The 14681-nt window shown below is 46.2% G+C and overlaps 1 protein-coding gene across 1 annotated transcript in view; it reads left to right on the top strand.

The window, feature by feature from the left end:
- The window catches only part of LOC120397510 (transcriptional repressor NF-X1-like), a 225903-nt gene that overhangs the window by 65722 nt on the left and 145500 nt on the right, over positions 1–14681 (top strand). Inside the window, 1 exon segment of the mRNA XM_039523454.1 lies at positions 9770–9841. Coding sequence (XP_039379388.1) covers positions 9770–9841 — 72 coding nt within the window.

Below are 14681 nucleotides of genomic sequence, written 5' to 3'. Positions count from 1 at the left end.
AGGCTGGGTCGAGCAGCACCTTCAATCTGCCACCCTCATATGCCCCTGGACTCAGCAGACTGGGTCGAGCAGCACTTCTAAAATGCCACCCTCATATGTCTCAGGTTCAGCACGTCTCTAGCCCCACTTTCATGTTACAACTGTTCTGGTAGTAACCCACTTGATGAGCAAACCCCACAGGATTTTGGGGTCTGCAGGGATCTTTTAGCTTAGGTATGAGGAGAGTTGCTGCAGAGCAAATGAGGAAACCAAAAAACACCCATGAAGGGGGGAGAGCGAGAGAAGCAACCAGCTTAATCATGAAAGTTATTTATTGCCAGATAATAACCATAGGGGAGCCAAACAAACAAAACAGTTATAGGGTATGTCTACACTACAAGACTATTTCGAATCAACTTAATTCGAATTTGTGGAATCGACCTTATGAAGTCGAAGTTGTGTATCCACACTAAATACACTAGTTCGACTGTGTGAGTCCACAGTAACGGGGCCAGTGTCGACTTTGGAAGCGGTGCACTGTGGGAAGCTATCCCACAGTTCCCGCACTCCCTGCTGCCCATTTGAATTCTGGGATTTCCCCCCAATTCATGCTGGGGGGAAATATGTGTCGAGGGTGGTTTTGGGTAACTGTCATCATTGAACCGTCAATCACGCCCTCCCTCCCTGAAAGCGCCTGCGGGCAATCTGTTCGTGCACTTTTCTGCTCAGTGACAGCGCGGGCGCCACAGCACTTTGAGCAAGGATCCCGCTGCAGTTTTGGCCGTTGTCAACTCCTCGCACCTTATCGTCCACCTCTTCCACAGTCAGCTGCTGAGAAATAGGGCTACTTTTCAATGGTGCTGCGAGCACTGGTGGACCATGGGGGACGTTTTACCAACATCAACGTCGGGTGGCCAGGCAAAGTTCATGACGTGCGTGTTTTCAGGAACTGTGGTCTGTTTAGACGCCTGCAGGAAGGTAGTTTCTTCCCGGACCACAAAATAAGTCTTGGGGATGTGCAGATGCCTATAGTGATCGTCGGGGACCCAGCCTACCCGCTAATGCCCTGGCTCGTGAAGCTCTGTGCAGGCGCCTTGCACAGCGACAAGGAACTCTTAAAGTACCAGCGAGCAGTGAGCAGCGTGACCTGTGACTGTTTAGTTTCTTTACAGAGAAGCTGAACCTGCCCCTGTTTCTTTACCAAGTGACTGTTGACTAGCATCTGCAGTTACATACCCCGCCCACCCCGCTTCCCCAACTTCCAACACATGTTTAAAAATAAAATACATGTTCCACTGTAACTTTACAAAGGTTTCTTTATTGATGACTTTGCGTTACAGGGTTGAAACTGGGACACGGACTGCAGGCTCTACAAATTTGGCCGCCCCAAGCAGTGATGCGTGGGAGGCGCCCCCGAGCCGCAGGAGCAGCGGACCTGCCGCGGGCATGACTGCGGAGGGTCCGCTGGTCGCGCGGCTCAGCTGGACCTCCCGCAGCTGCGAACCGTTCGCTGGTCCGGCGGCTCCGCTTGAGCTGCTGCAGTCATGCCTGCGGGAGGTCCAGCCGAGCCGCGGGACCAGCGAACCGTCCGCAGTCATGCCTGCGGCAGGTCCGGTCGTCCCGAGGCTCCGGTGGACCTCCCGCAGGCATGACTGCGGCAGGTCCACCGGCCCAGCCTGCCGCCCCCCTGGGAAAGGGCCGCCCCAGGCGGGTGCTTGCCCCGCTGGGCTCTAGAGCCGCCCCTGACGGACTGTGCTGGGTAGGGTGTGCAGTGATGTAAAGACCGCCTCTAAACTCGAGGAATGAGAGGCTCCTGCTCCCAGAGCAGTCTGCATTGCTGGACTGGATGTTTCAAAGGAGCCTGCCATCCCTCCTTTTTGGGACTCTGTGTGTGTGGGCTATGTGGCCTTTTGGCGGGAGAGGATGGATACAGATTCCTCTGCTGCGTGGCTCTGTGGTCCAGGACAGGGACCGTTGCATGAGATCTGTAACCCCCCTCCCCCGCTACAAAATCACGTACCCCCCCCCCCACCCACACAGAACCTGCAAACCACCTCCCATACCGACCAGGGTGCCTACTGACTGCAGTGTGTGTGTGACCTGCTGCTGATCCTGCCCCCATGTCTGTACCCTGGTAAAGGTGATTGTCCTGTCCAATTACCAACCCCTTCCCCCTCTTCAAACACAGTCTCCTCTAAAAGAACATGACGGAAACAGTAATTAACAGAAAAGTATTTTTTATTATCAACTAGACAGTTAGGGGATGAAACTGGGACGGGGGCTTGGGTGAGGCGGGAAGGAAAGGACTTCTCAAAATTTAGGCTATGAGAGCTTTTCGGTACTTGAGCACTCTGCTGGGGTGCAGTGACAGTTTACACGGCCTCTGGCGCCCTTCCTTCTGGTTATTTTGGGTGAGGGGGGTATGGGACTTTGTGGCGGGGGAGGGCGGTTGCAGATACACGGCAGGGGGGCTCTGTCCTCCTGCCTGAGGTCCTGCAGAACATGCACAAGGCGCAGGAGCATGTCCGTTTGCTCCCTCATTAGTCCAAGCAGCGTTTGAGTCGCCTCTTGTCTTCCTCACGCCACCTCTCCTCCCGTTCGCTGTGTGAGCGCTGGTACAGAGAGAGGGTCTCCCTCCACTGACTCTGCTGGTCCGCGTCGTCTCGGGAGCACCCCATAAGTTCAGAGAACATCTCGTCCCGTGTCTTTTTCTTTCACCGCCTAATCTTTGCTAGCCTCTGTGAGGGGGATACTGTGGCAGGTCTGGAGACAGTCGAAGCTGTGTGATGGGAAAAAGGGAGTGAATTCCTTGCAAAGATAAATTTTTGCGAACACTGAACACAGTCTAGTCTGTCTCTGTGAATTCTGGGTTGAGATCCCAGTGCCTGATGGGGCAAAAACCATTTTCGTGGGTGGTTCTGGGTAAATGTCGTCAGTCATCCCTTCCTCCGGGAAAGCTACAGCAGACAATCATTTCAAGCCCGTTTTCCCTGGATTGCCCTGGCAGACGCCACAGCGTGGAAACCATGGAGCCTATTTTGCCTTTTGTGCCTGTCACCGTATGTGTACTAGATGCCGCTGACAGAGGCGGTCCAGCAGCGCTACACAGCAGCATGCTTTTGCTTTTACATGGCAGCAGAGATGGTTACCAGCCATACTGTACCATCTACCATACCATAAATTGGTAATAAGATGGGCATGGTTACCAGTCCTTTTGCACTGCACCATTTGCTGCTGTCATAAGTACCCCTGGCTGCTCTTAGCCAGGGGCGCAAAAGCCAAAATTGGGAATGACTCCCTGAGTCAATCCCTCCTTTTTGGTATCTAAAAATAGAATCAGTCCTGCCTAGACTATGGGCAAGTGTACTAGAGAACCACTGTATCAGAGAACCAGAGAGCACAGCTGCTCTGTGTCAGATCCTGCATAGATTATGAGCTGTATGCTATTCACAGGGGGTGCTCCTGCAACAACCCCACCTGTTCATTCCATTCTTCCCCAGCCTTCCTGGGCTACCATAGCATTGTCCCCCCACTTGTGTGATGAAGTAATAAAGAATGCAGGAATAAGACACAGTGACTTGTTAGTGAGAAATTAGTGGAAGGCAGCCTCCAGTTGCTATGATAGTCCAGATAGGACATTAGGGAGTGTGGAGGAGAGGAGCCCAGCATCCTGCTGCTAGTCCAGGGGCAATTGAATCTTTTCTTTACACATGAAGGGTGGGGGCTGGTGAAGCTCAGCCCCCTGTTGCTATGATGAGGATGGTTACCAGCCATACTGCACCATCTACCAGGAAAAATTAGGGCCAGGCGCCCTTGATCGACCTCACTGATGCTAGTACGCATGGTTATCAGTCCTTTTGCACTGCCCCATGTGCCAATAGGCTGATGATGACGATGGATATCAGTCATATTGTACCGTCAGCCACCCATGGCGGGGGGGGAGTGAAGATGTCGGTGTTCAGTGCTGCAGCATCGCGTCTATCTGCAGCATTCAGTAAAGATACGGTGACATGTAAAAGAGTCAACAGAGGATTGTTTTCCCTTTCACTTCTGGGGGCGGGGAGGGTGCGTAAATTGCCGAGCTATGCCCTGACCCACCGCAGACACTGTGTTTGACCCTAGAAGCATTTGGAGCTCAGCCAAGAATGCAAATGCTTTTCGGAGACAGCAGGAACTGTGGGATACCTTGCGTCCTCAGTCCCCCCTCCCTCCATGAGCGTCCATTTGATTCTTTGGCTTTCCGTTACGCTCGTCACGCAGCAGCGTGCTGAGTCTCTGCTATGACGTCTGTCCGGAGATTTTTTAAAAATACTTTGGACCAGGCGTAACATTACAGTAATTCCCCTAGTTAGATGCAGGAGTCTCCGAGCGAGATCACCCTGAGGACGGTCACTGAAGGAGATAGAGAGCGCATGCTGCGTGAAAGACAGCACAAACCAGGGCCCTATGCAGCCGTGCTCGGGGAGGCAATGCTCCCAGAGTACCTCATGAAAGCCTCGCGCGGAAAAGTGTGCTGCCACGGAGCACCCAATAAGGCAGCTCTCCCCAGGAACCTCCTGTGGAGGCTTTTCGATTACCTCCAGGAGAGCTTCGTGGAGATCTCTCAGGAGGATTTCTGTTCTATCCCCATATATAGAGAGACCTCCTTTTCACATACTTCAGATTCCTGTTATATTAAGAATAAAAGTTTACATGGTTAAAGCACTTACCGACTGCTCCTCCCCCTGATTCAGGATCCAGGTTAATGGCCGGGGACGGTTGGTAGGGGATCTCCGTGACGGTGATGAAGAGATCCTGGCTGTCGGGGAAACCAGCGTTGTAAGCGCTGTCGCCTGCCTCGTCCTCCACAAACCCTTCCTCATCTTCCCTGTCCGCGAACATCGCCGAGGAACTGGCCGTCGACACTGTCCCATCGTCAGAGTCCATGGTCACTGGTGGGGCAGTGGTGGCAGGCTCCGTAGCGTCTGTTTGCCGCTTTGATTTTTTGGTAGCCTTGTCTGGGGTCCTTGACTTTCACGCGGCGCTGCGTTGCATCCCGGCTGTATCCTCTGTCTCTCATGGCTTTGGAGACCTTCTCGTAGGTCTTCGCATTCCGTTTTTTGGAGCAAAGCTCCGAAAGGACAGACTCCTCGCCCCACACACCGATCAGATCCAAGAGTTCCCGGTCAGTCTATGCTGGGTCCCTCTTTCTATTCAGAGATTACATGAACTCCTCTGCTGGAGAGCTCTGCATCGCTGCCGGTGCTGCTGAGCTCGCCCCGATGTCCAACCACGAAATTCTAACTGTCCAGGCAGGAAAAGGAATTAAAATTTTCCCGGGACTTTTCCTGTGTGGCTGGTCAGAGCATCCAAGCTCGGACTGCTGTCCAGAGCGTCAACAGAGTGGTGCAGTGTGGGATAGCTCCCGGAGCTAGTAAGTTCGATTTGCATCCACACCTAGCCTAATTCGACATAGCCATGTCGAATTTAGCGCTACTCCCCTCGTCGGGGTGGAGTACCGAATTCGAACTAAAGAGCCCTCTAGGTCGAATTAAATGGCTTCCTGGTGTGGACGGGTGCGCGGTTAATTCGAATTAACGCTGCTAAATTCGAATTAAAGTCCTAGTGTGGACCAGGCCATAATATTAAATATAACTTAAATTTGATTTATAAAAGTCAGGTATACAAAACTGTAACTGATCACACAAGTCAGGGTCAGAAGGCTATACCGAGAGAGAGAGAGAGCTGGGTTCTTACCATTCTGTGAAGCTTGAATCGATCAGGGGTCCCAGGTGGTGGTGGTAGCTGAGGGTCCAGAGTGTGGAGTCAGGCAGAGCCCGCAGCACGATCAGTCAGGAGAAGATGAAGTCCCAATGGAACTGATGTAGATTTTGGATCCCGGCATCAGAACACTTACTTGAGCATAGGTAGGGGTTTAAGTAGAGAAACAACAATGGTTCAAGGGAGAACATTAGATTTGTTTATGTGTAAACAAGGAGTATACCGTAGTTGTTTTGTTCAGGCTATACCATGGGAGCTGATCCTTCCTGGTTTTGGGCGGTGTTCCTTGGAGGGAGCTCACAATGTAATTAGGGAGCTTCACTATTTTGGATACCAATAAAGGATTTATTACTAGATTTGGTCTGATAACTACTGAGCTGTGTGTGTGTCTGCATGGGTTCATTAACATCTGGAGCAGAGATTCCCCCATCATGAAGTGCTTCCCTGCTTTTCTGGTCCCAGAGTTCCATGTGGTTTTTGCCTTGGAATCTCTGTTCTCCATACTGTATGCTAATGGAGATGCCTCCTTGTCCTATCTTCGATGCAAATGAGGTTCGGGGAGTTTCCTTAATCCTGTCATCCTTATCCCAGGGAGTTAGGTGCGTCTCCCACTGTCTTTTCGTTGCTTTTTGTAAGTCTTTCTTCTGATGCAGATTTGGTTCAAGCAGAGGCGGGGGGAGGGGGGGTGGTGTCTCCAATGAGTCAGACGTGCTGGATACTGTCTAGGGAATACTTTAGATATTGCTCCCTCATCTACTTGGCCTACTCGGTCTTTTACTGTGTTGTAACCAGGTATTACAGTATCCCACTGATTTTTTCATTCCAGCGTATTTCCACAATGCCAGCTATCATTTGCTAGTAAGATAGTCTTGTTCTTTTAATTTTTGCTTTAGAGTCTCATGTTTGAACAGAAATTTGTCTATCATTGTTATTTTATTTTTTACCAAGCACCTGTTTTAACTGCCTAATCTGACAGCTTGATTATTTTTTTTTTCTGGAATTTCATGGGTTCTTGTCCTGTCCTTATCCTTTAGTTCAATTGTAATTTTGCTTCATATTCTTTACTGGTTATACAGATGCAATTGTCCATCAATGTGCTCCTTAACTCCCGTCAGCTTTCCCCCACCTCTTAATTTAAACACTCCTCCAATATCTTATTTTATGTGCTCACAGTCTGGTTTCATTTTAATTAAAGTGGAGCCCCCATCCCTTCTGTACAGGCTTCCCCTTCCACAAAATATTCCCAAGTTCCTAGTAAACTTAAACTTGTCCTCTTTACACACTATCTTGTCAACCATGCATTGAGACCCTAAAGTTCTCTGTGCCTAGTTAGAACCAGGCATGGACTTGAAAGCATTTCAGAGAAGGTTTCTACAGAGGCCTTGGATGTAAACCTTCTTCCTAGTAGTCTAAATTTAACTTCCAGGATCTCTCTCCTGCATGGTTGGTACCAGTGTGTAACATGACTGTAGACTTCTGATGATTGCTGTGGAGAGTCCATGTAGGTTTCTTGTGATGTCCACAGTCTTCTCACAGACAGGCAAGTTTCCAAACTGTTTTCTCAGTCACTTTATACCCAATATATTCCTATATCCCCTATTACCATGGCCTTTCTTAGTCTCCCAAGAGTTTCTCTTCCCCTGGCGAGCAGTGACCTTGATGCGTGAGGAATTGTCAGTCTAAGTGGGTTCCAGTTAAGGGTGAGTGTTTGAGTCTAATTGCTAATCAAAAACATATATGTGCATTGGAGATCAGTTAATGTCACTGAGGTGTCGAGCTTTTGCATTTCCTTACTTTTATGATTTTAATTTCTAGTTCTAACATTGCATTGTTATAAAACAAACAGGTTAGTTATGACTGTTTTTAAAATATACCATGTGACTGAATTTTTCCTACTGTTTTAAGTTGTTATACTTTTCTCTGAATACATTAGAAAAATGCCTGCTAAAGATTGCAACATGTTTTTAAACTTTAAATATAAAAGTTATCTTGAATGTTGATATTGACATAGGGTTACTGTTCAAGGTTGTCATTGTTACTGATGACATATAATGCTTAGCATGGGAGTTAATGTTGAGACAGTGTTGCTGAGGGGACAAGCTATAATTATAGCATTAGCATTATCTCTACAATGGCAGAGGGATTAGGAGGACATGGTGCACCAGATATACTAGAGAACTTTAGAAGACCATGTGGTAACCCACCCTAACAGAGTGTAACTTTTAGGGATTAGACCACAATTAGTAGCTTGAGTCTGCACCTGGTTCTGTAACTCAAGCACTAGAGAGTCATGCTTTTAGATTCAGAGATCCCTGCTTCAATCCCCACAGATACAGGTAGGCTTGGCTGAATTTGATTTTTTGTTTTTACGCATTTTTTATTTTTATTGATTTTAAATTGTTATGGTTGTGCAGAATTATGAGTTTTAAAGCATTCTATTTTTTATTTTTAATTTATTTAAATTTTCACCATTGCAGGAAATTATGGGAGGGTCAGACAATGGGGGGCGTGGATCAACAATAATTATTTAATGACAGTAGGTGTTGAAATTCAAACACAAATGGTCACAATCACATGTCAACATATATACAATAAATATTAAATCAAAGTTCTCAAGCAGCATTTTTTTTACTGTAAATGTCTGTCAGTAAATTTCAATTATTATAATGGAAATATTTTTTCATCACTTTGTGTGAGTACAGTGAAATCAATATTTACTGAAATTTACAGATAAAAATCTAATTCTTTCAAGCCTACTTATAGGATTTAAAGTGCTATGGACATCTGGAGTTCAGAATGAGAGAGGTTCCCTGTCAAAGCGAGTGTACAATCTGCAATGACAGCATGGCTTCTTCTCTTCCTCTAGTAACTTGGTATTGTGTAATGATGCCCCTAGTCAGGACATCTGTACAAAAAGAACGCTGGACTTCTGGATTTAAAAGAATCAGCTACTACTCTTTGAGCTAAATGATAGAGCCTTTAAGTTAAAGACAGATTTCACAAAGGGTATGCCTACACTCCAGTCAAGGGTGTGATTGCAGCTTGTGTAGGCATACCCACACAAGCTTTAATCTAGCTAGCACGGCTAAAAGTAGAAGTGATGCCATGGTGGCAAGAGCTTAATTGCACGCTAGGAACATGAGACTATACCCAGGGTCTCAGGTGGGCTTGTACAGCCTGTGCTGCAGCTTGTGCTGCCATGGTTTCACTGCTGTTTTTATCCATGCTATGAGTGAGTTAGATTAAAGCTAGACTAGATATTTTACACAGTCTGAAATCACCTGTCCCTTTTAATTCCAGTGTACGCGTTATCCATGCCTGCTTGGGTGTGGCACTCTGTCCCTTCTAGTGGCACCTAGCCCAGCTAGAGATTGTTGAGTCAGCTACAGCCTTAGCTAATAGCCTTCTGGCTTTTAACTACAGCCTTAGCTAATAGCCATCTGACTTTTAGCTCATGCAGTAGAGACTCATACACTAAGCTTCAGAGATTCCAGGTTTAATCCTGCCCGCCGACAGTCTGTTGGCATTACACACATACCCAAAGCTAAATGTTAGTGAAAGTTAAAAACTGTGGCGTTTGAAAGAAAATGTTATTAATATGTATGCCAAATGCCTAAAAAGTTTAGAGGGTTAGTGTCACAGAAGAGCAGGTTTGAAGATTTGAAAGGTAGGCACATCTTTTGCTAGCATCCAGGAGCGTATCATCAACAACGTTCTAATTGATGTGAAGGTGGCAAAGAATACTGGAGACCTTGCCCTTAACTTATTTCCATGCTGTCAAGGATTTGGGTGAGTGGTGTAAATCCTGAATTGTCACTAAGTTTTTGTTAGTGTAAATATAACTTTGTAAAACACTTTAGGAAAAATATTAATATACAAATATTCTGATAATGAACTGTTGTATTTTAAATTTACAAGCCTTTTATATTGCTGCAGACTATAGAAACTTTCACTCTGACTAGTGAAACAAGTTTAAAAATAAAGATACCATATATTTTTTGTGACTTATTAAAATGTTTTCATTTTTAAGCCTCTGCCATCCAGGTCCTTGCCCATCATGCCCTGCCTTTATGACAAAAACATGTGAATGTGGGCGAACAAGGTGAGATTATTTTTATTTTTTATTTTTTATTTTTTTTACAAACAAAAATAGGAAATTTTATAAATACAGGTTGTAATAAATTTCCATTCTTTTGAGGTATACTTCCAGTCTGTGTATTGGGAATGTCCAAAGCTATTTCTGCCAACTTTGCTGAAAACTAGACACAATGTATTTGAAATCTACTCTGTGTTTAAAAAAATCTAAATAGGGACAGATGTAATATCTGAAATAGAGTCACCCTGGTAACTTGTCATTTTTGCAATTACATTTTCATATATTTTTAAATTCTCTTTGCTTTTTTTGTGTGTGAGATCCACAGAAACAGGGAATGGAAACTGAAATTGATAAAATTCTAATTGTTATAGTACTCTTAAATGTTATTTGTAATAGGTAAATGATTGAGATAATTTTTAGTTGATGTAAACGTTGCTCTAAACCAGGGGTTCTCAAACTTCATTGCAGCGCGACCCCCTTCTGACAACAAAAATTACTACATGACCCCCAGGAGGGGGGACCGAAGCCTGAGCCCGCCTGAGTCTTGCTGTACCGAATGGGTGGGTGGGAGCCAAAGCCTGAGCCCCACTACCCTCAGGCTTTGGCCCCAGGTGGTGGGGTTTGGACTTGGGCTTCCGCCCTGGGCCCTGGCCCTAAGCCAGCCCAGGCAATCCCATTCAAACGGGGTCGCAACCCACTTTGGGGTTCTGACCCACAGTTTGAGAACCACTGCTCTAAACCCTGTAAACAAGTCTTTAAAATTCCAGTAGAAGCAAAAAATGTATTGCTAATTTTAAAAAATTTAAATAGTGCCATATTTTAACAAAATTGCATTACTAAGATCTTGTCTTTGGGTGAGAAACAAAATTTATACAAGTTTTTAGGATTTTTTTGAAAGTTTGTGTTTGCGAAATAATCATTAGACAGATGTTAATATATACTCTGGCATTTCAGTGGTAGTGTAAAAATCATAATGAAGCCCAAATCTTGGTTCTGTAGTTAGTTCATGACTGAAAGTCCTGTAGCTTTAGAATTCTACTGGGCACTATATATCTTCAGAGCAAGTATAACAACCTTCTATTGTGTCTAACGTTTTTCACCACTAACGTTAGGTGAATGCCCTTTCACAGCTGCTGCCACCATGGAAAAGTGGATCTGTTGGTTCAGCCATACCTCTTCTAACCTTGATTTTTACTGTTGACTTTTCAAAGACTCTAGTTCTGACAGTGTTTACTAATACAGACCTCTGAATCTCAGCCTCAGCTCATGCAATCTGATGACTATCACCTCACAACTTTGTCTGTATTGGTGACTTCATCTCTAGCTGGTCAAATCACTGTCCTGTCACAAAGCCTGTCTCCTATGCTTCAAATATGTGTGGCACCTCTTGCTCCAAATCTGTCAGGAGCTGGTGCTGACAATTTCAGTGCAGCCAAATGGACGTCTATTCAAATTCTGTCACACATCTGCTATCAGTCTCAATTTAATCTACTATATGAAATTATAGAGATATTTCAACAGGGTGTTTAGTTAATTTGATGACTCAGATCAGCTGGAGGATTATTGTGACACAACTCATACCTCCATACAGACTAAAGAGAACAAAGCCCTGTCCTCAGTTAGGTTGCTCAACAAAGAGAAGGCTAAGTGGTGACTTGATAATACAATTTGTAAGTACCTACTTGGGGAACAAATATGTAATAATGGGTCTTTCAGTCTAACAGAGAAGGGTATAACATGATCCAATTGAAGTTAGACAAATTCGGACTGAAAATGGGGCATACATTTTTAACAGTGAAGGTAGTTAATCACTGGAGCAATTTAGCAAGGGTTGTGGTGGATTCTAAATCAGTGACCATTTTAAAATCAATTTCAGTTGCTTTTCTAAAAGATATGCCCTGGGAGTTATTTTGGAGAATCTATAGCCTGATTATCACAGTGGTCCCTTTTGGCCTTGGAATCTATGAACATGATTTTTTTTCCCATTGTGAATGGACTAGATACACTAGGATAATCCTATTTACATTTGAAACCACTAAGGACTCAAGGTAAAAATTATGGAATATCTTGACCTATCTTTTTGTGGCTGGGGTGATAGTATTCATCTCATTTCACCACATCATCGACTGGATGAAGGATGTGTAAAAACATCCTCATTACTATCCTGGCAGTACCTAAAGTAACTTATACCCAAAGAAACATCTCCTCACATCTTCCACATAGAAGCTTAATAGATGTCAGAGACAGAAAGGACCACTATGACCATTTACTTCCTGAAGCATTTAAAAATGCTTCCTATGCTTCCTTATTGTTAACCACAAAACTCTAACCGAAATGGCCATAGGTACTTCACTGATAGCATTTAAAATCCCCTTATTAATTGCCTAAATTTCTTAAATTCAAACATGTTATTGCCATGAGCCTCCCCCTTTGTATTAGCATTTTTCCATGGCAGATTTATGGCTTTGGGACATTTAATAAGGTGTTCTGAAAGAATTCCAAACTTTTATTCATATGTCTGTTAACATTTTTGTGTTCCCAATTAATTTTGTTCATAATTGTTATTTAGCTTTTAGCTTTCAAACCCTTTGAAGCACTCTCCTTGTTTGTAGGCATAATATCGTTATTACTCTGTGGGACTGCATTGTGTTTTCACAAAGCAGATGTAATAAAGTCCTGATCACTTGTGTCACCCTGCCTGGAGGGGCTCATGACTGTGAGTGCCTGCCTCAGTGCAGACTGTCAAAAAAGGGCCAAACTGGTGGTGATCTAGAATCTTGCACCAAAGACAACACCTGTAGCCAATCCAGTAGTAAACTATCTAAAAGTTTATTAACTAGGAAAAAAGGAATAAGAATTATTTACAAGTTAAAGCAAGCCAACATACACACACACAAATGAGTTATTATCCAGCTCCTCAGAGTGACAGAGTTGTAGTGATCTGTTAATTCAAAGTGTCTTTCAGAGCAGACCCAGGAGGCTCTTGCGGATCTCTGGCTTCAGTTTAGAGTCCGTCGTCCTCTCCTTTCCTCCCCGAGTTCAAATAGACAAAAAGATGCAGTTTCTTCTTGTCAGGGATTTTTATTCCCTTCACCCAGAGTTCAAGATGATGCGACGAGTTCACATGCATGTCTCCTCTTTATGGGTGTGGGGGGAGTAATCAAAAAAGTATTTGTCCTCTCATGTTCCACTATGGTTTGTCTGGGATCTATGGGCCTCTTTTGTGGGGCAGTAGATAACACCTCTTGTGGCAAACTAGTATTTCACACTTGGTAATGTTTCTCACCTGACTGGTGGGGGGAGGAGGTGGGGTTTACAGTCACAGAGCAAACATTTCAATATTACCTTATAACATGGGATATAGATATTATAAGATTTCTATATATAGCAACATACAAGCATTTCATAGTCTAAACACTAAATACATTCTTAGAAGACTAATACCTGTTTTGAACAAAATTAACATATAGGTGACCTGGTGTGCTCTCCAGCTACGAGGTTGTCAGTTCTTAGCTAATGCGTGCAGCCTGGGCAAGAGCTGTTCTTCTTCGAGTGATTGCTCCTATCCATTCCAGTTAGGTGTGCGCGCCGTGCGTGCACGGCTCTTCGGAACATTTTTACCCTAGCAACTCCGGCGGGCCGGCTGGGCGCCCCCTGGAGTGGCGCCGCTATAGCGCTGGATATATACCCCAGCCAGCCCGTCCGCTCCTCAGTTCCTTCTTCCCGCCCGTGACGGCAGTTGGAACAGTGGAGTGCTCCTTTGACCTCCACATCCCTAGCTTCTGTCTGTTTCTCATTGTGTAGTTAGTGTATATAGTCAGTTAAAATAGTTAGTAAAGTTAGTAATTAGGTAGATTAAGTGGAATTAGGGGGGGCTTAGCCCCTCTTCTCCCGAACGGTGCGGGCTTATGCCCAAGACACCGGGATTTAAGCCCTGTGCGGCTTGCCAGCGGCACATGCCGATTGGGGACCCTCATGACTCCTGCCTGCGTTGTTTAGGAGAGGCCCATCGCGCAGATAAGTGCCCAATTTGCAGATCGTTTAAGCCTAGAACGAAAAAGGAGCGGGACATTAGGTTGAAGCAGCTCCTAATGGAGTTGGCGATTACCCCTGTGGTGCTGACACCAGCAGCTCCGCAGTCATCTTCGGCACGGAGCGCACCAGCGGTTCTCGACCGGTCCGGCACCGAGACACTTAAAAAGAAGCAGCCGGCACCGAGGCCTCGGCACCGTTCCCTCTCGCCATCAGGGAAACGAAAGCCGCAACAGAAGCCTATCAAGGCACCTGCATCGGGACCGCTCACCCAGCCACCGCCGACACCTCCGGCACCAGCTGCGGTGGTGCACAGACCGTGCATGGTTCTGTTGACTCCGGCGCCGCAAGGGCCATTGAGTCCGGTACCGCCCTGCTCCCCGGTGCCAACCGCGGTCGAGCTGCCTCTCCCATTGACGCCTGAGACTTTCTCGACGGCGAGAGAGCTCATCGAGCTCGCAGAGGCACCGAGCCCCCGGCTCCGCCCGTGCGGGCTGTATAGTCAGTGGGAAAGCCGGCTCTGATGAGGCCACCTTCCCCTGACAGACGGGATAGATGGCGTTCCAGGTCCCGATCCCGATCCCGGAGACTTTTGCCATCACGCCGATCTCGATCCCGGCACTGATCACCATCTCGGTACCGCTCCCCGTCTCGGCGCCGGTCGCAGTCCCGGTCCCGCTCCGCATCGCGGTACCGGTCACACTCCCGGAGACGTTCCCGGTCCCGATCACCAGACCGTTGGTACCGAAGGCGGTCCGGTTCCCGGTACCGTTCCCGGCACCGCGACTCGCGAAGCCGTTCCCACCGTCATCAG

Source organism: Mauremys reevesii, linkage group 2 (assembly GCF_016161935.1).
Source record: "Mauremys reevesii isolate NIE-2019 linkage group 2, ASM1616193v1, whole genome shotgun sequence".
In the NCBI taxonomy this organism is placed as follows: domain Eukaryota; kingdom Metazoa; phylum Chordata; order Testudines; family Geoemydidae; genus Mauremys; species Mauremys reevesii.
Note: the sequence above shows the minus strand (reverse complement) of the source record. Positions and strands in the feature narration are given on the sequence as shown.